General features: G+C 53.3%; 7 protein-coding genes across 7 annotated transcripts; 4 read left to right on the top strand and 3 right to left on the bottom strand.

The window, feature by feature from the left end:
- Positions 1-1,367: 1,367 nt before the first annotated feature.
- Positions 1,368-5,715, top strand: atrF_1 (ABC multidrug transporter atrF; the record flags this gene model as incomplete). Its single annotated transcript, XM_014685339.1, has 3 exons — positions 1,368-2,152; positions 2,209-3,106; positions 3,166-5,715. 3 exons carry the CDS (start codon positions 1,368-1,370, stop codon positions 5,713-5,715), a joined length of 4,233 nt encoding a protein of 1,410 aa, XP_014540825.1.
- A 2,455-nt stretch (positions 5,716-8,170) lies between these two features.
- On the bottom strand, positions 8,171-9,385 carry G6M90_00g094590 (uncharacterized protein; the record flags this gene model as incomplete). Its single annotated transcript, XM_014685338.1, has 1 exon — positions 8,171-9,385. The coding sequence occupies one exon, from the start codon at positions 9,383-9,385 to the stop codon at positions 8,171-8,173; it is 1,215 nt and encodes a 404-aa protein (XP_014540824.1).
- A 5,326-nt stretch (positions 9,386-14,711) lies between these two features.
- On the top strand, positions 14,712-15,209 carry G6M90_00g094580 (uncharacterized protein; the record flags this gene model as incomplete). The annotated part of the gene is made up of 1 exon (XM_014685337.1): positions 14,712-15,209. One exon carries the CDS (start codon positions 14,712-14,714, stop codon positions 15,207-15,209), a length of 498 nt encoding a protein of 165 aa, XP_014540823.1.
- Positions 15,210-15,608: 399 nt separating this feature from the next.
- Positions 15,609-17,318, bottom strand: G6M90_00g094570 (uncharacterized protein; the record flags this gene model as incomplete). The annotated part of the gene is made up of 2 exons (XM_014685336.2): positions 15,609-16,762; positions 16,826-17,318. 2 exons carry the CDS (start codon positions 17,316-17,318, stop codon positions 15,609-15,611), a joined length of 1,647 nt encoding a protein of 548 aa, XP_014540822.2.
- A 589-nt stretch (positions 17,319-17,907) lies between these two features.
- Positions 17,908-20,272, top strand: HSPA12A (Heat shock protein 12A; the record flags this gene model as incomplete). The annotated part of the gene is made up of 9 exons (XM_014685335.1): positions 17,908-17,986; positions 18,049-18,095; positions 18,155-18,216; positions 18,279-18,794; positions 18,845-19,375; positions 19,428-19,661; positions 19,715-19,769; positions 19,840-19,999; positions 20,055-20,272. The coding sequence occupies 9 exons, from the start codon at positions 17,908-17,910 to the stop codon at positions 20,270-20,272; spliced, it is 1,902 nt and encodes a 633-aa protein (XP_014540821.1).
- Positions 20,273-21,214: 942 nt separating this feature from the next.
- patF (Patulin synthesis protein F) lies at positions 21,215-21,682 on the top strand (the record flags this gene model as incomplete). The annotated part of the gene is made up of 1 exon (XM_014685334.1): positions 21,215-21,682. One exon carries the CDS (start codon positions 21,215-21,217, stop codon positions 21,680-21,682), a length of 468 nt encoding a protein of 155 aa, XP_014540820.1.
- Positions 21,683-22,226: 544 nt separating this feature from the next.
- Fahd2 (Fumarylacetoacetate hydrolase domain-containing protein 2) lies at positions 22,227-23,214 on the bottom strand (the record flags this gene model as incomplete). Its single annotated transcript, XM_014685333.1, has 3 exons — positions 22,227-22,712; positions 22,762-22,898; positions 22,956-23,214. 3 exons carry the CDS (start codon positions 23,212-23,214, stop codon positions 22,227-22,229), a joined length of 882 nt encoding a protein of 293 aa, XP_014540819.1.
- Positions 23,215-23,231: the final 17 nt, after the last annotated feature.

Genomic DNA, 23,231 nt, shown 5'->3' with positions numbered 1-23,231 from the left:
GTTTCAGATACATCACATTGTATCTGCAGACACCAACACGGCCGCGTTAGCTTCACTGGGCTCGGAGAGCAAGGGATTTAAATGGCAGACGCTCTGCATGGGGTCTCGCACCTTGCGCTTATGGCACGAATCACAAGCTGGCCGTCGTTTGTTCACCATGCCGGAGGACATGGAGATGGCCGGCCCCTCTGGAGCGTACAGTAATCGGAAGGAGACTTTCTGTCTCCCAGGTTCGCAGGATCAGACCTGAAAACTGCACCAGCTGCACAATAAAGGACGTTGTCGCTTCATGGGCCGCGTCGACGCAGCGCCGCTTACATATCGCATCAGACACTGGTCGGAGACGGTATCGATAGCCTAATTAGTCGGGCTTAGCAAGCATCCGAAGGCCGCAGAAGATAAGATGGGCGCTGGTTTGACTCATAAGCTGACGACGAGGCTGCCGGAAGCGTTGACGCAATGTGATGAATTCTGTCAAGGTTGCTCGAAAGGCCGAATAGGCCGAGTTGGAGTCGAGCCCATGTCTGATTGGCTGGGCTGAATACACGATACCGCTGAGTAAGCGGCTCTGCGTTCCCGGCATTTTGTCTATTGGCTCAAGGTTCTCCGTATGGAGCCAACGCCGTGCAACTAGCCGTGCAACTAGGCGCCCGAAACAAAGTGGACGAGCCACGGATGTATAGACAAAGGAAGGCGGCCACGTTTTGGGGTGCAGTCTGGAGCAGATTCGTCTCAACTTGGCAGGGCAACACCGAACAGACAAGACAGCCCTGTGGCCGCCACCCTGGCAGCCGTCTCGTCCATAGCTTACTAAGCCGTGTGACCATGTTCTCAGGTCGGGGACGAAACGCAACTCCAACGTCGCCCATGTGCCATCAATGGCAAAACAGCGCCCCCAACATACTCAATCCCCACACAACGACGTGACTAAGCGGCAACTTGCGATGGACAACAAGGCCACCGAGTTGTCCGAAAGCGAAAGCGTGGAGAACCGAGATCCACTTGGCGGCCGCCGAATCCTTGCGGCTCCTTGCCGTACGACACGACAAAGCCCGATAGGGCGAGGTTTGCATGCTACATCAGATTCAGACCGTCATAGTTTATCTCGGGCAAGCTTGGTTCGCCTGGCCAGTGCGGACATGGCGAGAAAAACTAACTTGATTGCAAATCTCGGACCAATCCGAAATACCGAGCCGGGGGTTGTGCCCCGATCCTGTCGAGATACATATATATAGCCTGTACGCTGGAGCCCATGTGAATATTCCTGTAGTGCTTCTTCATTTTTGGTTTGAATTTCTTCCTTGTCAGGCGCCGGTGTGTTTTCTCACACTTTGGTTCTAGTCTGGCAACCGCCACTATAATTCACCATGTCCGCCGACGACACCAGGACTCTCGCCAACGATGGCTTTCCTGATGGAGAGGACAAGGCCCTGCCCACTACGCAAGAATGGGCCATGAAACCCAATGTTGCCAAATTCCATGAGAGAAACCAGGCCTCCGGCTTCCCCCGTCGTGAACTCGGCGTCACCTGGACGGACTTGACGATCAAGGCACGAAGCGCGGAATCCGCTCTGCACGAAAATGTCGTGTCGCAGTTCAACATTCCCAAACTCATCCAAGAGTCGAGACGCGAGACGCCCCTCAAGACAATATTGGACGCTTCACATGGCTGTGTAAAGCCAGGCGAGATGTTGCTCGTCCTCGGCCGCCCTGGATCCGGATGCACCACCTTGCTCAACCTCCTGACCAACAAAAGACGCGGCTACGAGCACATATCCGGGGACGTCTTCTACGGGTCCATGAAGGCCAGCGACGCCAAAAAGTACAGAGGCCAGATTGTCATGAACACAGAAGAGGAAGTCTTCTTCCCTACACTCACCGTGGGCCAATCCATGGATTTTGCAACTCGGCTGAAAACACCATTCAACCTGCCCAACGGGGTGAGCGACAAGGAGGACCATCGTGCAGAGACCAAGGAGTTCCTGCTAAAGTCCATGGGCATCGAGCACACATTCGACACAAAGGTCGGCGATGCGTTTGTGCGTGGCGTTTCCGGCGGTGAGAGGAAGCGCGTTTCCATCATTGAGTGCCTTGCCTCCAGGGGCAGTGTGTTTTGCTGGGACAATTCGACCAGAGGCCTGGATGCCAGCACGTAAGTAGAATCCCTCCCGTTTGGCGTCTCGACCAGCTAACGCGTGTACTCTCCAGTGCTCTAGAGTATACCAAGGCGATTCGTGCCATGACCGACGTCCTTGGCCTCGCATCCATCGTTACCCTGTACCAGGCCGGCAACGGCATTTACCAGCTCTTTGACAAGGTGCTGGTACTGGACGAAGGCAAAGAGATTTACTACGGACCAATGAGGGAGGCACGCCCTTTCATGGAGGAACTGGGCTTCATCTGCGACGACGGCGCCAATGTGGCCGACTTCCTGACCGGCGTCACCGTCCCCACGGAGCGCAAGATCCGTGGCGATATGCGGCACAAGTTTCCCCGGACGGCGGCCGACATACGCGCTCGCTATGAGGAGACGCAAATCTACAGCCGGATGAAGGCCGAGTACGACTTTCCCACCTCGGCCGGCGCAAAGGAGAAGACGGAGCTGTTCCAGCAGGCCATCCACTTGGACAAGGAAAAGGGGCTGCCCAAGAACAGCCCCATGACGGTTGGCTTTCTTGGACAGGTCAGGGCCTGCATCATCCGGCAGTACCAAATCCTCTGGGGAGACAAGGCCACATTCATCATCAAGCAGGTTTCCACCATTGTGCAGGCTCTCATCGCCGGGTCTCTGTTTTACAACGCGCCCGCGTCCTCGGCGGGCTTGTTTGTCAAGTCGGGCGCGTGCTTCTTTGCCTTGCTCTTCAACAGTCTGTTGTCCATGTCGGAAGTTACAGAGTCGTTTAGCGGACGGCCGGTTCTTCTCAAGCACAAGTCGTTTGCCTTCTTTCACCCCGCGGCCTTTTGTATCGCGCAGATTGCCGCCGACGTGCCCGTCATTCTCTTCCAGGTCTCCGCCTTCTCCCTCATCCTGTACTTTATGGTTGGTCTGACCATGGACGCGGGCATCTTCTTCACTTTCTGGATCATCGTGGTTGCCACTACTTTTGTGAGTGTTCCTCTGACCAATGTCCGACGCTCGAGCTCGCTAACAGTGTTTTGCTAAAGTGCATGACGGCCTTGTTCAGGTCCATCGGCGCCGGGTTCAGCACGTTTGACGCGGCTTCCAAGGTTTCCGGGTTCCTCATCACCGCGTGCATCATGTACACGGGATACATGATTCAGAAGCCCCAAATGCACCCCTGGTTCGTGTGGCTCTTCTGGATCGATCCTCTGGCCTATGCGTTCGACGCTCTGCTGTCAAACGAGTTCCACGGGAAAAGGATCGATTGCGTCGCCAACAACCTCATCCCCAGCGGGCCCGGCTTTACCAGTGGCGAGAATCAAGCGTGCGCTGGCGTCGGCGGCGCTGTACCCGGCCAGAGTTTTGTCGATGGTGATGCGTACCTCGCGTCGCTGTCATATAGCCATTCGCACCTGTGGCGAAACTTTGGCATCGTCTGGGCGTGGTGGGCGCTCTTCGTCTTCATCACCATTGTGATGACGAGCCGGTGGCGCTCGTCCTCTGAAGCCGGCCCGAGTCTCTTCATCCCCAGAGACACGGCCAAGGCGTACAAGGTCGGCCAGAAAAAGAGGGAAAAGGACGAGGAGGGCCAAGGACAAGTCTCAGACGCCGTTGTCTCGAGCGCATCTTTGAGCGACGAAAGAACAGAAGCAGAAGACGAAGGGCCGACAAATCTTGTGCGCAACACGTCCGTCTTCACTTGGAAGAATCTGTCGTACACGGTCAAAACGCCATCTGGCGATCGACTGCTCTTGGACAATGTACAGGGTTGGGTCAAGCCCGGAAACCTCACCGCTCTGATGGGTTCCTCCGGCGCGGGAAAGACGACGCTGCTGGATGTCTTGGCTCAGAGAAAGACAGAGGGAACCATCCACGGATCCATCTTGGTCGACGGAAGACCCCTTCCGGTATCCTTCCAGCGATCGGCGGGCTACTGCGAACAGCTCGATGTGCACGAATCCCACGCGACTGTCCGCGAGGCGCTGCAGTTTTCCGCCCTGCTCCGACAGAGCCGCGAGACGCCGCGGAGAGAGAAGCTTGCCTACGTGGACACCATCATCGACCTCCTCGAGCTCCACGATTTGGCAGACACGCTGATCGGCGAGGTCGGCGCGGGCTTGAGCGTCGAGCAGCGCAAGCGCGTGACGATTGGCGTTGAGCTTGTGGCCAAGCCCAGCATCCTGCTCTTCCTGGACGAGCCTACCTCGGGCCTTGACGGGCAATCTGCCTACCACACGGTTCGTTTCCTGCGCAAGCTCGCCGCGGTCGGCCAGGCGGTGCTGGTCACGATCCACCAGCCTTCTGCCGTGCTCTTTTCCCAGTTCGACACGCTCCTGCTTCTGGCCAAGGGCGGCAAAACCGTCTACTTTGGCGACATTGGCGAGCAGGCCTCCGTCATCAAGGAGTACTTCGGGCGTTACGGCGCCCCCTGCCCGCCCGGGGCCAACCCGGCCGAGCACATGATTGACGTCGTCTCGGGGGTGCTCTCGCAGGGCAAGAACTGGAGCGACATATGGCTCGCCTCGCCCGAGTACGAAAAGATGACGGCCGAGCTGGACGGCATCATTGAGAAGGCGGCCGCGTCCCCCCCCGGGACCGTCGACGACGGCCACGAGTTCGCCACGCCCATGTGGGAGCAGATCAAGCTGGTGACGCACCGGATGAACGTGTCGCTGTACCGCAACACAGACTACGTCAACAACAAGTTTGCGCTGCACATCTTCTCGGCCCTGTTCAACGGCTTCTCCTTCTGGATGGTGGGCGACTCGGTGGGCGACCTGCAGCTGAAGCTCTTCACCATCTTCAACTTCATCTTCGTGGCGCCGGGCGTGCTGGCCCAGCTGCAGCCGCTCTTCATCCACCGCCGCGACATCTTCGAGGCGCGCGAGAAAAAGTCCAAAATGTACTCGTGGGTCGCCTTTGTCACGGGCCTCATCGTCTCCGAGATCCCGTACCTCATCATCTGCGGCGTGCTCTACTTTGTGTGCTGGTACTACACGGTCGGGTTCCCGGCCAACTCGCAGCGCGCCGGCGCCACCTTCTTCGTCATGCTCATGTACGAGTTCCTGTACACGGGCATGGGGCAGTTCATTGCCGCCTACGCGCCCAACGAGGTCTTTGCCACGCTGGTGAACCCGCTGCTGATTGGAACCCTCGTCTCCTTCTGCGGCGTCCTCGTGCCGTACTCGCAGATCCAGCCCTTCTGGCGGTACTGGATGTACTACCTCAATCCGTTCAACTACCTCATGGGCAGTCTGCTCGTGTTTGACCTCTGGGGGAGCAAGGTGACGTGCTCGTCGAGGGAGCTCGCCACCTTTGACCCGGTCAACGGCACCACGTGCGGCGAGTACCTGAGGGATTACCTGGCCGAAGGGCCGGGCAGCGTGGCCAACCTTCTCAATCCGGAGGCGACGAGTTCCTGCAAAGTGTGTTCGTATACCGAGGCGCAGGATTACCTGAGGACGCTCAACCTCAACGAGTACTATTTCGGGTGGCGGGATGCGGCTATTGTCGTGCTCATGGTGTTTAGCTCGTATGCCATGGTGTACGCGTTGATGAAGCTGAGGACCAAGACGTCCAAGAAGGCCGAGTAGTTTGGTTGTTGCTGTTTGTCGGCGGCGGGCGCAGTCGTTTGTTTAGTAATTTCGTGGCACAACATTGCTGACAATTTTCTTTTTTTGTTTTTCATTTTTTTTTTCAGGGTTTGGAATCAAAGAGGTCGCTTGACTGCATATTTGGCAAGGCATAAATTTCTTATTGTATAATCGCCCAAGGGGCTACTAGATATCGGAGAGTAGATTTTCAAGAAATGGTTGTAAGGGATGCAACATTATAAACAAAGGCCGTTATGGCGTATGCTGCAAGTGACTGCCGACTGACTCTGGCTGCAACAAGCAACCGGGGGTATTAGACATGATTCGGAATGAGCTAAAAGACAAATGACGGCAGCGGGCGGCAAAATCGAAATTTTGAGTGAGAAGCCTGATTTGGCATGAGCCGTTGCACGGTGTAGATGTATTGCCAGATGCGCCGTGGAATACGACCACAAGGAAAGCGTCTGGTGGCCAACAGGCGCTGAGGTCCAGCATTAGATGTGACTAGCATCGGATCAGCCAGATGTTTGCTGTTGACCACCGGCAGCTTGAAACAGTAACAGAGTGACAATTTCTTTGTTGGACCGGGAAGCGGGGAGCGTTAATAAGGCTCGACTTGAATGTACATACTGATGCTGCTGCAGCAATCTCACCACGTAACATCTCTTTGTGCTTGCGGAGCATTTTAGCACCGACTTGCGTTTTGATCAAACAAGTGACATCAACTTGACTCTTCAACTCTAGCTCTTGCGCATCCCGAAGCACGCCCTGCCATCTTTTCTTTCGGTCGGCGTGCCACCAGGCCAGCAGGTGGCCCCAGCCGATTCAAAGTCTGCCCCGAAGAATCTGGACCGCCATTAATTGCCGGTCCCTTTGTACGTAGCTGGGATGACGAAGATGAGTGCCGCGCCAAGAGATTCAATGTTGCGCAAAGACGTTCGATCGGGGGCCGCTAAACGCGCAGCGGTCAGTTTTTTTATCGCGCAGCGGTCCCAATCCGAATCGGGTCAGGTATTTACCCATGTAATTTTCGCTATAAAAATACATGTGAAATTTTTCACCTATAGCTACATGTAGTTAAAAGAGAAAAAAGTCCGGCGTGGTCGGGACTTGAACCGGGCAGATGCGTTGATTGCTTCAAATAACACACATCTCAAGCTCTCGCAGACCTCAAAAAACGCACTTTTAACTGTAAATCACACATATATTAAGACGGGCACTGACAAGGCCGTGAAATTGAATACTAGATTGACGCGAGCCACACTAAATTTATATGAGTGGAGCGTCAATCTGACCAGTTGACCCGATTAGGTTTGGGAGCGCTGCGCAGTCATAAACCAACTGCCGCGCGTTGAGTTGCCCATCGATCAGACTTGTGCCACCGAGCCTGACAGGTCGGCACGCTCCCGAGTTGAAGCCGCCTGGAACGACAACAAGGACCAGACTCTACCGTGGTCTCATTGCTTATCCTCTAGTTGGGACGAGTGTCGCTGCCGAGTGCGTCAGAGCGGTCCGCCCATCCTCTGCAAGGGCAGTCTAGGCAAGGGACAAAGCAGACCGGACGCAAGGGTTTCCTTTGCCGTTTGGGCTGCTTTGCGGACCAATAGACCCGGTGGCGAAGAACGTGGTTGCATCAATGATGTCTGGTGAGTTTGCACGGCCAGGTCCCCAGTTTATTTCTGGTTTACTGTCGAGTACGTCCCAGGACAACTCGGACATCAGACGGCGCCAGAAGTGACATGGCAGGCGTCTAGAAATAAGGCCTTCATATACGCCGCAGTTCAAGTTATTTACGGCTGCAACCTCGCGCAACCACCCACTACATCAATAGACGAACAACAGTGGAGCAAGTGACTTGAGGAAAATGTTGTCGCCTATTGACTCTAAAAGACTGGCTCAGAGGCCAAGACCGAGCCATGACTCGGCCCCTCGTGTCCGCGCCTCAACCTCACCGTTGCGCATTGATCTCAGGCGTGTCCAGCCCCGTCAACACAGCTCCCAGCCATCTTTGCCCGAGTTAGCGTACATATAGTCTTAATGCCAAGAAAGTCGCCTCGTATTATTATTCACGTACTTTTCGTATCAGTGACAGATGAAAGCACAGCAGTTTAGGTAGGATACCGGGTCATAGTGTAGCATAAAACATCTTGTTCTCGTAACGCTTGGCATGCTAGAAAGCTATATGTACAAGGGTCAAAGAGTTGACACCAACCTGCCAGAGGCGGGCAACTACATGCATCAAAATAGAAGAGTAACCCCCCGCTTGTGCTCCAACGCCATTGTCCAAACCCCTCGGGGGTGTAAGTGAGCCTCCCAGTATCCATGGCTGCAAGCAAAAATCGTATACACATCGCCAGCCAAAATGCCACGGCACCTCTGTTCCTTTTGTCCATACCCAACAAGCCCGCCCGTCGGTACAAGTACATATTGTGCAAGGGTTCCCAAGGGGCCAGCTTTATACATGGCAAGGGGTCACGCCGGAGTTCCAGCCGGAAAGCCGGTTCGCAATGTCGGTCGAGTAGCAGTTCGTAGCGCCGATACCCAGCTGCAGAGCCCCCCCGGCGGCGACTCTCCCCGAGTTGTATATGCGGGCGGCCCTGTAGAACTGGCCCTCGCCGGGGCCCGCCTGGACCAGGACCTGCTTGAGCCCGTCGCCGCTGGGCGTGCCGAGGGTGCCGTCCTTGATCATGCCTTCGATCTCGTCCTTGGAGCACGTGGACTTGTTGTAGCACGTATGGGGCCCCATGTGCGACTGCATCAGGCCTGGGTTTTTGACGCCGTTGGCGGTAGACCCGACGCGCACGCAGCCGTTGGATTCCTGCATGACAATGGCGAGGATGAAGCGGGGGTCGACGCCGCCGGATTGGCCGACCGACTCGATGGCCGACTTGAGCTCGGCCGTTTCCTCCTCCGAGTTTGGTTGGAAGTTCTGCCAGTTACAACCCGTCTTGATGAAGGGTAGGTTGATGGTCCAGAGGGCTTCAAAGGACGGCCACTTGGACTCGGTGGGCCAGCCGTCGGCAGGACTGCCGTTGCCGAGATACAGCTTGTAAGGGGCAGGGCTGCTGGGGGCAGGTCCTGCGCCCGAGGACGGCGCGGGAGCTGCAGCTGACGATGGCGCAGGAGCTGCAGCTGACGATGGTGCGGGAGCTGGACCCGATGACGGCACTGGAGCTGCAGCTGAAGATGGCACTGGAGCCGAGTCCGAAGATGGCGCGGGAGCTGGAGCTGAAGATGGCACTGGAGCGGGATCCGACGATGGCGCGGGAGCTGCTACGGGCGACGAACTGGGGACCAAGGAAGAGCCAGCAGGAGGAGCACTGGTCGGGACGGCCGCAGACACGCTGGCCGTCTGCGCCGGAGTCCCCTCGGGGGCGGGAGCCGAAGTCAGCGGTGCCGTCGGCGAGGCACCAGGGGCAGGGGCACTCGCCAAAGTTCCATTCGTGCTGGTGATGCTGCACTCGGAGCCAGAGCAGACGCACTGCGTCCCTTCGGAGACGTTCATCCACTGGGGCGTGCTGTCCGCGGCGACGCAGAGCGCAAACTGCGTGGTGCCATTGCACATGAGGGCGCCGGGGGTGCACGCCCGAGCCCAGAGATGATCCGCGACGGGGTACGCGGCAGCGGAGGCGGCGAGACCAGCCAGGGTCGCCAAGGTAGTCGTCTTCATATTGTCGATGTCGCTACAAGATGATGATATTTCAGAAACGATGGACGAGAGCTCTTCCAGAGAGCAAAAAACGGTAAAAGTAACAGAAAAGGATTGGAAACGGATCGACGCTGCGCTGCCGTCAGAGGCAAGGGAATGTGTACGACTATAAAAGTCCAAATGTCGTCTTGTCGAAAAGGAGAGTGAGCAGAGGCAGCGACCTGCGCAGAGCGTTTGAAAGAGAGGGAGTGAAGATGGCACTCGGAACCCCGGCACCGGTACAAAGAAGCAGCAAGCGTGACGATTTCGCCGTGAAGGACAAACATGGCACGTCGGACATTGTGCTCCCTATATACACAGCCGTAGACCAGACGAACGGTACCCCCTTTTTTTCTCTTTTTTTTTTCCTCATGTTCACTCGGCGTTGAGCCCCGTCCAGCATCCCGGCAAGATCGTATGTCGGCCTGAAACTCACGGGGCCGTCGGGGCAAGACTAGATGCCCTTTTGGACAAGAGGGCAAATGTTTGGACCAATTGCCCGCCGAACCTGGCGGGCGGTTTGCGAAGACCCCGGCTCGATCGGCCGGGGACTGTGCGCCACCGCCAAATCGTTGGACGACGTGGTTTTTGGCCAGGGCGCACATGTGCCGCATGCCGCTTGTGATGCGGGACTGTTCATTGACGGGCGGACAAAAAGACGCATACATACAAGGGCACATGTACGTACGACATAGATCCATCGCCAGGGGTGGTAAGCGAGGGACCTGGTGTTCAATGTTGCCACTGGCTGGCTCTGCCCCGTTGTGCTCCCTTGCAGACCAGTTGACTCGCAAAAAAAGGCGGCGCGGGAAAAAGCATACGATGCCATAGCCAGTTCGCGAGAGCTTCCAGATGTCTCTTTTGCCCACATAGTCATGTTCCGGCAAGGTCGCCTGCGTACGTGTGCCTTGTCGGCAAATACCAGCTGAACTCGCTGGCATCTTGCTCCTTCACCTCGCTCTTTGCCATTCATGGCCCTTTGCTCCGCAGGCACATGATGGGAACGTGCGCGCCCTCTCGAGTCTCGACATGCAAGGCGGGCATTGTCTCCCTCACCTTGTTGCCACCGCGTGCGCATCCACGATTGTCTCGTGCATGCGAGCGATTGTGTAACCGTCTCACAATGTCTCTTTGCCGGCACAATCCGTCACATGATAGCGATGCTTCATGCGGGGGCGCATCAAAGGCAAGCATCGCAGCCCTCGCTTTTCCCGCTCCTTTGTCACATTGACTAGCGTGAAGAAACGCGGCAGTGAAGACGTGCCGGTGCGCGACGCGCAGCATCGAGACAAAGCGTCTGGTGTTGACGCCGAGTCCATCGCTTATTTAAATGACGCGCTCGCCATTCCATGTCCTTTTCGTGTCGTCTTCCTTTAACGTTGAACCGTTGCACGCCCAGCATTCACTGACTCAACTTGTGAACATTTGAACAGAGCCTTTGTCTTGCCCCCTCTGCATGGTAGTCACCCTACATTGACATCATCAGTTTTGCAATCTGCATGTACATGCGCATCACTGCACATTTCACACACAATCACCCAAGTCGGAATTTCCAACATCATCCAGGTCGCACGCCGTCTTTCTCTACATGCTATGAACGGAGCACAATGACGATTCTTTCACGTTTTCTTTCACGACACTTCCCGGCCAGATACGAGCAACGGTCGCGTGTACCGCGAGTCTGACCATGGCCCAGCCTTCAAGGCGTCCGTCCCCAAGACACGACGAGAGCCTCACCTCTGCGCATGTCAAGCACAATGCTCACCGTGGCGGGATGCCCTGTTCCTTGAGCAGCCTCACTAACAAGAGTTGGAACGAAACCCGCCGCACAATACCGAGGGAATCATGTTTTGCCTACAAAGCGCCGCTTGGCCGCTGCACACGTCGCTGCGCTTGCCTCTTGTCCCGCTGGAAAGATTCGGTCCTCGACATGACGTTCCTCCACGATGGTGTAGGCCGTTTCTGTCATTGTCAGCACGAATGGGGGAATGCAACCGAGTAGCCACCGTGCATACGGAACGCTTGGCTTGCATCGCCGCCATATTGCTCCTTCACACTGGCCTCTCGCCGCGACGACTGTTGTCGTTCTCACCAAAGGTTCGTAGTCGTCCTTGTTGTCGCCATCTTGGCCGTCTCCCAAAGACAAAACTGTATTCCAGATTTCGTGCCACTCTCTCAGCTGTTGAACTGTCGTCTGCTTCTTACTCCCTGTAGGCTTGTCGCTGCCCTGGTCGACTTTGGCCTCCAAGGCTGCGGCCTTGTCCAGTCATTTGTTCAACTCCTTCATAACCCCTGGTCCGTCTTTGAACACTCTCTTCTCTATACCCAGCTCGAGGGTCGTCGCCGAACCTTCCATACACTTGCTCCCAAAGGCTCTGATTTGGCACTTGATTCAGCAGCATTACGCAACTTGGTTGCACGTAGTGAGAGCTTTCGTTTGATCTGATGGTACTACTTGAGCCAACTGCTTATTGAATGCTTGTTTTACGATGCGAGTCTTGTGTGACTGTGGCACCATCTCTCTTTGCTCTGTCGCACCTTGTGCAGTACAGATTTCCAGGCAACACAAAGAACTACATGCAATAGCAATGCTCGAGGCAATAGTATGGATTTAAACAAAGTGGCGGAACTTACGGCATGCATGTCATGTTCACTACCCTATGCCATGCCACAACAATGACGTTGTCGTTGTGATTGCGAACGACAATGGTACTTGCTCGTGAATCCATGATTGACATGATTATAACGTCTTGTGCGAGCGTGTTAATCTCACCCCGACAACTACTCTTTTTTTATTTTATTTTTTTAGAAACCCTTGGTACAGTCAACACGGACAGCAGAGACACCGATATCATGACTCGTATCAAAAAGAAACAGGTGCACTTTACGAAGATGCGATGCATTACGGAGTACTCAGCTCAGCTATCCAGGCGCCATGTTGAGAGTCCACTATGCTGTCAACACTGGTCTCTATTACTTGACTGGCCTTCTCACATTTTAGCTCTGCGAACCCTGTTCAAGTCAAACCAGGAATATTGTGTGTGGAAAACAAATGTGGACAGGGGATCCCAGATTATCTACCAACTGTTTAACCTGCGATTCGACAAGAGCATGATAAATGGAATCGAATCGCTGGTTCACAAGGCTGAAACCGGGCACTAGTCGCCTAATCGGGCATCATGGTTTCTTGGCCTCGTATTTGCCTTTGCCCGAATCGCATCATGGCTCCGCTGGCATTGGCAATTCAATAAACACGAATCTCCACCTTGTCAACCATGCGTTTGCAAAGTCAAGAGCGACAAAAGTTGCTGCGAGAGGCGCACCAAGCTTTCTTCACTCGGAATTTCGCCTCGCCACATGGATTGCCACGCTCTTACACAATTGCAAGGCTGTAGGTGAACGCTCAGAGAAAATTGAGAGCATTTGCATCCATGTTGGCGCTTGAAAGGGGCGGAGCAACTCCACCTCGTATTCGTGAATCTCACCAAGAGAAGCAGCAGACTCGGATATTGGGTATAATGACAGAGGCAGCCCTCATGCTATTAGCTTTGATCATGCTTACTGGAGTTGCTTTAGCCACGTAGTAGCTCTCCTGTCGAAAAACAGCAAGAAAAGTTTGGTGTCTGCAGAAACTGGTGCCTGTATAATGAAACCTGTCATCTATAGGACAATATTTGGAATCGCATTTCTAGCATGGCGCGAGATTAACGCCTGTTTGGGTCAATGGCCACGTCGCATTGATCTTTTCGCAACTCATTCGGCCTTGACCGACTACAATGCAACTTAGGCTCTATAAGCGCTTAATGTTTGAATACCTTGTTTAAAGGCATTTATCCCCATGCTCATAGGATTCTGTGCTATGTACCCTGTACCGGCAGTCGCGATAATCACGTGCAATTATTCCCATTTGTGAGATAGGCCATGTCTTCTTTTTCGTTTTGCTTGTTTTCGTAGTTTTTTAAATTCAGGACTCAGATATCGATATATAGAGTCTTAATTCACATTTGACTACATAATATCCAAACCGGTTGTGACACGGGCCGGGTAACTGCGCATGCGAATGGATGTTTAATTCAAACTATAACAATCGACTTTCCGGTATCAAAGGCCCTTGGTTTATCACGCCCTTGGCTTGTCAGAAGGCCTTAGAGGACAACAGGTCTCTATAAATACAACAAGTCGGTGAAGGCTAGTGCCTGAGACAGCCCTCGCGTAAGGCCGACTTTGGGCATCGTCATCTCATCTTGTGGTTGTGTAACCGTTGTGAGCCAACCGTGGGACGCTTGTGGTATAATTCATTTCAAAAATAAATTGGCTGGTATGACTAGCAATTTAATTGACATGTCGCCAATAGGCTCGTAGTTCCTCGTGGACATATGCCATGCTGTATGTACAAATGATACAATATAAAATTAAAAGGCAGAGCTCATCACAAGCCATGCAGTACGGTGTGATGAGTCTTACAGTGGCCCTTGGACGCGTGATGCTCTCAGTAAAGTAGTGGCACGTTTGTTGTAAACGTGTAGGAATAAAACAAGCAACTTGCACTCATTCGTCCTAACCATTTGGACACCGATATACTCGTATGCCTCAATCGATAGCTTCGACGAGTCCTGTCGTGGTTTCCCGACAGTAAGAAATATTTGAACCATCTAACCAGTATACCCGCAATAGATACACTCACAAACCTAGTTTCGTCGCAGAACTGGAACCGGATAAATCAACATGGACCGTACACAACCCTACCTGCTGTTAGACAATCTACAGGAAAAGATTTCTCACCCCAAAGGGGAAAAGGAAACCTGTTGCAATTCGGATTCCCACTCAGCCGCCTCAAAATTGTCCAAACCGCAGCCATATGCAAGACGGGTTTTCTACTATCATTGTGAAAATATACAAGACATTGGCTGGTGCATACTTTGGCCAACCAGAAGAGCACCACGTTGCGTAATATTGCCAGCTGAAGTGTCAGTGGACATGTAAATGTAAGGCTTACGGCTATGTACGTAATTGATCAATGACAACTTGCATCTCACCGAGCCCAGCATGCAGATGGTAGGGTTACACAAACAGCCCCCATCTTGGGACCAAGCCAACAGCTGCCCTTGTGTCAGCACCTTCATGCAGACGATGGGAAATGGGGACAAAGATTTGTGAAGAAGGATTTTTTTTCCTCTAATAAATGCCGCGCTTAATGCGGCTCGCGTAGTAGCTGGTCGAGCGGCCATTTTTACCTCAATCCTTGAACCAGCATTCCACTCAAGGCTCATAGTTGGCTACAGCGACAGAGACGCGACCGATGACTATCATGGCAACGAAGGAGCCTCGAGAGGCCGTGCCGTACCTTGTCACTCTTACCGTTACACGCGACGGGCGCACAAGATACACCACCATCTTCCTCGGCCCGCAAACAACCACCCCCTCGGGCTCGGAATCTACAACACTTGAGCAGACGACGGCCACAAACCAAGTACCGATGCCTACTACCGGTGGAGACAACACGGCTGTGACGGCGCTCATTGTTTTTGGCGTCTTTCTCGCCGTTGGCCTGATTTTGACGCTGTTATGGTGGTGCTGCTTGCCCCGGCGCCGACGGCACCAGAGTACAACTACCTCGACATCAAGCAGCAATTCTGAGAGACATATCGAGGACGACTACCCGCCATATCCACCGTATGCGCCACGTCAACCATATCCAACACATGCTCGGCATCCCCCAAACCCTCCGGTATCGCCTCTGGAATCCATAGTCCCCGATGGGTCTGACAGGATTGGCAGAATCTACGATCCACACCAGAACGGTTAATGTTTCTTGCGATTTTGAGACAAGACAGACTTTTCTTCGTGGGGAAATGGGCTCTAAGCGGGGGGAACAGCATTCACAGTCGCTTGAACAGTCCCCGGCCCTTGCTGCCTTGCCTTGGCTCTGTTATCAATATAAAAGGGTACTCTAGCTGAGCACTTTGGTGCTACCTACATTTGTTGACATCCATCGCCTTCAAATCACTGGTGCAATGGAGTATTTTTGTCTCGAGCCGAGATCCTTTGGCCCATCACTTCTCATGTATATACTTGCCGTCAATCTTGCCATCCCGCCTTTGCAACTGCCGCGCCTCGTCCCGTAGAATAACACCACAAACCGCATGTAGACAAGTATCGAAAAAGCTCCATTTCGAAAAGTCTTACCCCGTTTTTCCACACCCCATCAGCGGGGAGACCACACGACCGTTCCTGTTCCGTACGCCGAACTAGACGTCGATGACGATGGTGCCATTGTGCTAGACCACGGTTCCGACATCCTTCTCTGCGGCGGAATACGATGCTCGACTTGAGCCCTTGCAGTTCCCTCCCGGTTATTGACTGGTGAGGTGCAACCTCGCTCTTGGCCTCGCCGATGCTGCTTCCGCGAAGAGCCGTGGCTTTTTTGAGCTGCCCTTGAGGGTCCGTGGTATGAATCATCACTCGAAGAAGGAGAACAACTATTCCCCTGAGTGTAGTTTCTGCGCTGGGCGGGAGGTGACGACGGGGCTTTCTTGACGCTTTTCCAGAGATAGTCTCCAAACCGCGAGAGAGCCCCTTCGTCCCGTTTCCTAGCCTTTGTTTTTCTCGTCCTCGACGTCCCTTGACCCTTGGACGGGGCGGCATGGCGTGCAGGCGGCGCGGCACCACCTCCGGGCAAGGACGGCTCGTGTGGTGCTTCATCTACACGAAACAGTGATGCGATTCTTTCACAGTCTAGTTTGTGCTGGATCCTAATTGTTCCCGGCTCTGTTGTGCTGTCCGAAGCCTCTCCTTCGCTTTCGCATACTTGGGAATCGCTGCATGTCTCCGAGGTCAAGTCGTAGAGTTCTAATTCGCCGTCATCAGACTCGGCCGTGGTGTACGAAGCGGTTTCTGGACTGGGTGTATCGTAGACTAGGACCAGAGGCTTCACGACGGACAGGTCGCCCCCCTCACCGGGCTGTAGTCGCCTGACACCGGGGAAAAGACAGCAAAGTAAGCCCTGGGCATCATCTTCGCTGTTGATATCAAGCCAATTTGTGGCGCTTTTCAGATCCCACTGCGCTAGTTCTTCTTTATACAGCGGTTTTCCACATGTGATGTTTGGAGTTTCGAGAGAGTACTGGTGGCGAGAACAGGCCATTCGTTGATACAGATCCGCGGCAGACTTGACGATACACTCTCCAAGGCTCGGAAGAAATCCCGAAAAAAGATTGGGATTTTCCTCGAGTCCTAGGTATCTCAATAGAGATTCGGATAGCTCTCCGAGTGCCCTCCCCGTCTGTTCGCTTCTGCTCCTTTGTGCGGTATCCGTTCCAACAAGTGCGGCCAACGTCGTCGATCTCCAGCGGTTAGCTACTATGAGGTCAAAGTATCAGGTCAGATGGTGGGATTTGGCACAGATCAGGCAGTGAGGCATACAGTCTTTGTCAGCGCCGGCTTCTATACTATTCATAATCTCTTCAAAGATCAAGTGCGTCGAGTCGGACATGCCGAGAGGAAGCCACATTTGGTAGTTGTCGTGGAAATCGCTTCGAAAAATGTTGGAACTTATGCAGTCCCAGATCTCTCTGGATAAAACAAACAATATGCACGTGTTGTTGTTGTGCTCCGCAAGCCATTTCATCCAATGCCTTTTTCCGGCCGACGGGTTGCGACTGAGTCGATCGAGAAGCGCGTCCTTGAAAGACCACCCTGGCTGTTCGTCGCTGAGGCGGCGATAGATGGCCTGGATGTAGCTGAAGATTGCATCTCGAAGTTGTAAGAAGCCAGATTGTATCTCAGTGTCTGTAATTTGGTTGCTGTCCAATACGCCTTGGGCCATCATCACTCGAGCCAAAAGCTCGCGATTCTTGCGTTCCAGCTGATTCATTTTGCTCACCGCTTCCGCTGGCCACTCCTCCCGGGACTCCATCCTTGGTCAAAAGCGGACGACTAGATAGTGCAAAGTCGTGACCAACCTTTTGAAAGTAGTGAAGCGGATTTGTCTCTCATGAGAACCACAGGGTGTCGACAAGAGAACAAAAGTCAGGTGGACAACCTTACCAAGGTCCCAAGAGATTTTCGGCCTAACACTACGGGAGTGATCAGAGGTACGAATGGCCAGAATCCAGTGAGACAATGACATGCAGTGTAACTACAGTCAACGTTTGCTGCAGATGATGTGTCAAACTCAGCCTGCCGCAATGTCTAGGGGCTAGTCCAGAAGAAGGGTGCAGTCGACTCATGGCGACTGACCAACACCACTTCCCTCACCGGTTTTGCAGGCTTGAGGCTGTTGCTTACATATGTATCCGGCATGGCTGCCTGGGAACACCGATGGGTGGTCAGCTTCGACAAGACCTTCAGCCGCAGCATCACTGGAGCCTCACTCTGAGGAGCGTTTGATTGACATATCTTGCCGAAGGATCCCAGCACATATCTTCCTCTTTTCGTGCTCACCTTTACGTCTATTCGTAAGTATATCACTTCTAAATGCTGGATTGCTCCGCGAGTTCCCTACGATGGAAAGGAGACCAGGTGTTCACAGTGCCAGTGAGACCGAGGAGAAGCCTATGAAATTTCTGATAGCAGTAGATTTTGGTAGGCTTTCCATGGCGTTCCCCTCTTAGTGACAATAGGAATGGAGTGCTGACAGGCCACAGGCACCACCTTTTCTGGCGTGGCTTATACACTCGTGAACGCCGGAGAGGTACGGCCCCGGTCAAGGAGGCAAACAAGGTCCATGCACGTCACTGACTCGATGACTAGCCTCAGAAAGAAAGTCTGGTCACGGACTGGGGAGAGGGGCTTACTGGTGATAAAGTCCCAAGGTGCGTTGCTCTATCCAGCCTCTCGACCTTGACTTGGAATATCATGAGTAATTCCATTGCAGCATCCTCAGATACGAACATGGCGCCACTGTCAACTCTGTATCCTGGGGTTTCGAAGCTGACCGAAGAAGAAAACCCGGGGAGAAAATACACGAATGGTTCAAACTGGGCCTTTGTCCAGAAATTGAGCATTCCCTTGCCCTCGGTTCCGATCTCTTGAGGAGGTACCCAAGCAAGACGGCTCTACCTCCACTGGACCCTGACCAATGCAAGAAACTGGTCATCAGGTATCTTCAGGGAGTCAAGTCTGCAATTGATCGGTTGTTTGAACAGCGAGTAGGGGAGATCTACAATCTGCCCCGAGAATACATCATTACCGTGCCTGCCATGTGGAGCCACGGGGCACAAGAAGCGATGCGGGAATGCGCAGCAGAGGCATTTCTAGGAGACCCTAGCGAGAAGGAAGAGCTTTCCATGATCGCGGAGCCCGAGGCAGCGGGGATATATGCTCTGTCTGAAATGTTTGACATTGGTCTCGAGGCTGGCGACACGTTTGTGATTTGCGATGCCGGTGGCGGGTACGTACGTGCCGTTCAGACACGGAGATTGGTTTCTAACATAGTGACAGCACTGTCGACTTGTCTTCGTATGAAATCTTGTCAAAGGACAGCTACATTGCTCTGAAGCGCGTCGCAGGCACCCCCGGCGAGCTTTGCGGCAGTTGTTTCATCAACAGAATCTTCGAAGACTATTTGATGAGTAGGAGCCAGCTACGACATATAGACTGGAACAGCAAGAACGGCCTGCAGCTTCTAAAGTCGGCCGTGGGCGACTTTGAACGAGGAATCAAGCCGCAGTTCACGGGGCTGAACACCAGTGGTGCACTGTACCTCAACACACCGTTTCCCAGCGCTGGTCCTCGGGGTGCCGAGTTTACACTGATAGAGATTCCGGTGGATGAGCTGCGCAAACAGGTATTCGACCCGGTGGTATCCAAGATTTGCAGGCTCGTACGCCATCAAGTTGACAGCACTATTCGACCGACGAGAAAGGTGAAGAAGGTTCTTCTTGCCGGGGGCTTCGGGCAAAACGCCTACCTGAAGCGGGAAATTGAGAAGACAGTCGGAGAGACGATCAAAGTTCAGAAAATCGATAACAGGTAGTAAAGACTACATTTCGTGGCATGAATTTGCAGCGTTAACATTTTGCAGCCGCACAGCCATCGTCAGGGGCGCGTTGATGGCCGGGTTGGCCAAAATAGACAACCCTCAACGGCACGCCGCATGGCAAGACGGCGACAAAAAGAACGAACAGGGACGAGGAAGGATCTTTGAGCGCAACGTTCCACGAGTAATGGTCAGGGAGGCCCCTTGCCACTACGGGACTCGTATCTTCCGGCAAGAAAAGTCGAACGCTTCAGCGCAACAGAACGGCATCAACCCAAAGTATGATCCCAATCTGCATCGCTGACATACTTGGAACTAACGCAGCCTTGAAGTATCGGACGCTCTCGACCTCGAGAAGTTGAGGTCATGAGGTGGTTTGTCAACAAGGTAACCGTTCATGGCCCGGCGTGGCGAAAGTTTTCCAGGGCCGGCAGGACAGTTGCTAACAAGGTCCAAGGGTGACGAGATCTACGACGGCGAGCCGAAACACTTTGAGCTCCAGTATAAAGCCAACATTGCTCTAGGAGAGCATCCGCCCAAGATCATTTGCGACGTGTACTCTTCCAAGGCTGACAATCCTCCTCCGCGCCCGCACACGAGTAGACACCCAGTTCCAGGTACGCAGAGAGACTTTGAGTCACAGACGAGAATAAAGGCTGACAATGTTGAAAGGTCTTGAAAAGCCGCTCGCGACCGTTTGCATGGACCTAGACACGATACCCGAAGAGTCGCTCCACTGCAGAGTTTTTCGCGGACGAAAATACTATGATGTTGCATTCGATGTTTATATGACATTGAACTCTGCAGAGCTGACATTCGTGCTTGGTCGGGGTGCGGAGAGGTATAAGCCGGCAAAAGTGACTGTGAATGAGACGGAATGGGGTTTGTAATGTTGGTGGTCAAGCCATATTGTGCGGGGTGTATATGAGTTGATGCATAATTTTCTAGCCCTTACGTATGATATAATTGCCACCTCTCAACTATATACTCATCTCATGTGTTCTAATCTGCAATGTGACATCAAGATCTTCATTGAGCTCGGTAGTGCGCTCATTGACCCTTTTACGTCAATGTCCATGAAGCGATTTGTAATGCTTTTAAGTTTTTAAGTATTGACCCGTTGGCAACTAAGTGGGCTTCCACTTAAGTGGAAACATGAAGGAAAACCCCACTAGTTGCCAACGGGTATCCAACTTGCGGGTTGAGGCCTCGGTTCGGAACCATTCCTCATTGGTGCGTGGCACCCACCATCCCTACACTTGGCCGCTCTACGGCATCTAATTGATCGTCAACACAAACCCCCTGGCTCCAGATTCTTCAGCAGCACAATGGCCAGTAACTGCCTCGAGCGCTGGATTAGTAAGTTCTTACTGAAGATGACTGGTCTTTGAAAGAGGGGGGCGCATAACCACATGCGATGAAAGAAGGTTTGTTCGTGACAAAGGCAAGCCTCGTGATTAGCCAACCTCCCAGTAGCATCCGCCAACATAACTAGGGTATCATAAGGTTTAAGGCGTTACACTTCAAGTCCTCAAAATGGTAAGTTTCTTGCCCCGCGTCAATGTTTCCCTCCAGGCTGCCGACGTCTCAACCTGTGCGCCTTGGTAACCCGATCCTATTGAATTGAGCATGTTTTTCTCAAGCATATGAGCTGGCGCCTATATAATAGTCTTCTGTTTCCCTCAACTCGGGACAAAAAGCTGCAGTCGAGTATCAACATTTCTTCCACAAAAGCACTACAAGCAATAAATACACACACCAAGTGAGACAAGACACTGAGTATCTTTCGTGAGACCGTTTCTCTAACAAAACCAACAGAAGATTCTGCAACCATGTCTACTCCGGTCCAAATCGTGGAAAAGCTGCTGAGCAACATGACCAACGACGATGTCGTGGCCTCGCTCGTCGCCCCAGACGCCACGTACGTGTCGCTGAACCACAGCAATCCCGACTTGAAAAAAATCATGCCCTGGTGCGGAACTTGGCAGAATGCCGGGCCATCAGCATTCATCAACACTTTTACGGGTGTCGCGCACTTCTGGGACAACGAGGGGTCGAAGACGGACGCCATCTTTGGGTCTGGCGAGAATGTCGCCGCATTCGGCCGCATGACTTTGCGCTCCAAAACCGTCGGCATTGCCAAGACGGTTCCCTTTTCTGTCTGGTGCGTTGTGAAGAATGACAAGATTACCTTTATGCAGTTTATGGAGGATACTTTTGACACGGCTGCCACGTTTCGGAGTGGTGGTGCTTGGACATTCCGGGCCAACCCGGATACAAAGGAGGAGTTTTCGATTTGAAGAGTCGGCACAGATTGGAAATGGGTCTTGCAGACTATATTTCTGGATTTTAACTGGTGTCTATACCGGAAATTTTAAATATATCTCAACTTTAAATAACGCCCCTTTCATTTATCGGTGAATGATGAATCCCTCGTCACGCCTCCTTTTTGTATCCGACCGAGCCCCCTATTCGACCCTTGCCGGAGATTTAATGATTTACATTAGCGCGAATAAATACTCTAGAAATAATGCACAACATGATACGGCACGTATGACGCCGCTGTGACATCATCCCACAAACTCTTACCAGCGAGCCGGCGTCAGCCCTACCGCAAGGCACAACTGTCACGTTGCTGCCACTGTCGTGTGAGGATATAAAGATAGCAGGAGTACAGCATAAAATCCCACAGAGTCACACGATCGGAGAGCAGATGGGAACTCAACGGCAGCAAAGAGAATTGGGCTTGTATTCTAGTCAAGCAAGAAAACGGGATCAGTCTATTGCGAGCACCTAGTGCCTATTTTATATGAAGAAGCATGGGATCGGCAGTTTTCAGCTCCTTCAATTCCCCCTCTCAAAAACCATCTTGTTGCTCACCCTGCCCAAACCCGTTATACTAACCTCCACAACGTCACCGTCCTCCAAGTACCTGGGCTCCTTCATCCCCATGGCCACGCCAGACGGTGTTCCCGTGAGAATCACAGTGCCGGCCTCGAGACTCGTGCCCTGGCTGCAGAAGCTGACGAGATGCTCCACGCCAAACAGCAAGTCGCCCGTACTTGTGCTCTGCCGCTCCTCGCCATTGACGACGGTTCGCAAATGGAGATCCGACGCGTTGCCCACCACGCTTGGCGCAACGAGCAACGGGCCCAACGGCGCGAATTTGTCAAATCCTTTGCTGAAGCACCATTGCGGCACGACGCCGGCCTTGGCGGGATCGCGCTGCCAGCCGCGGGCGGACACGTCATTCGAAACACAATAGCCGGCTATGTAGTCTAGCGCCGCGCTTTTAGGAATATTCTTTCCGGTTTTGCCGATCACAATAGCCTGCGGGGAGTGAGAATACCATCAAGTGGGTGACATGGGGACGACGTACCAATTCGCCTTCATAGTCGAGCGTACCGTCCTGCGCAATGGTTGGAATCGGAACATCTTCATTGAAGCCGGCAACGGTGGTGGAAGGCTTTAGGAAAATAGATGGATAGGGGGGAGGTTTCCGCCCGCCTTCTTGAACTAGCCGTCGGACGGATTAATGCCAATCTCTGAGGAGGCAGAGGGATTTTGACGTACTGTGCTTCAGATAGTTGAGGCCAATGCACCGTACGATAGGAACGTCACTGGGTCTGAGAATGTTGCGTAAAGCGCGCACGTGGATCTTGTCACCACGTGTAAAGGGACCTACGGGCGAGGAGCCTTTGAGCTCGATTGCCCAGAGGTCGTTTTTGGCCAGGTGATTGGTGAGTTGTTCATCATTTTCTATGCATGGCTCTCCAAAGGTTTCGGTGCCATTGTCATCCACGAATCGAATGAGGCGGCTCCAGGATGACATGGTGGTGGATTTTGCTA

This window comes from Metarhizium brunneum, chromosome 6 (genome assembly GCF_013426205.1).
Source record: "Metarhizium brunneum chromosome 6, complete sequence".
NCBI classification, from domain to species: domain Eukaryota; kingdom Fungi; phylum Ascomycota; class Sordariomycetes; order Hypocreales; family Clavicipitaceae; genus Metarhizium; species Metarhizium brunneum.
The sequence above is the reverse complement of the archived record's forward strand: the minus strand, read 5'-3'. Positions and strand labels throughout refer to the sequence as shown.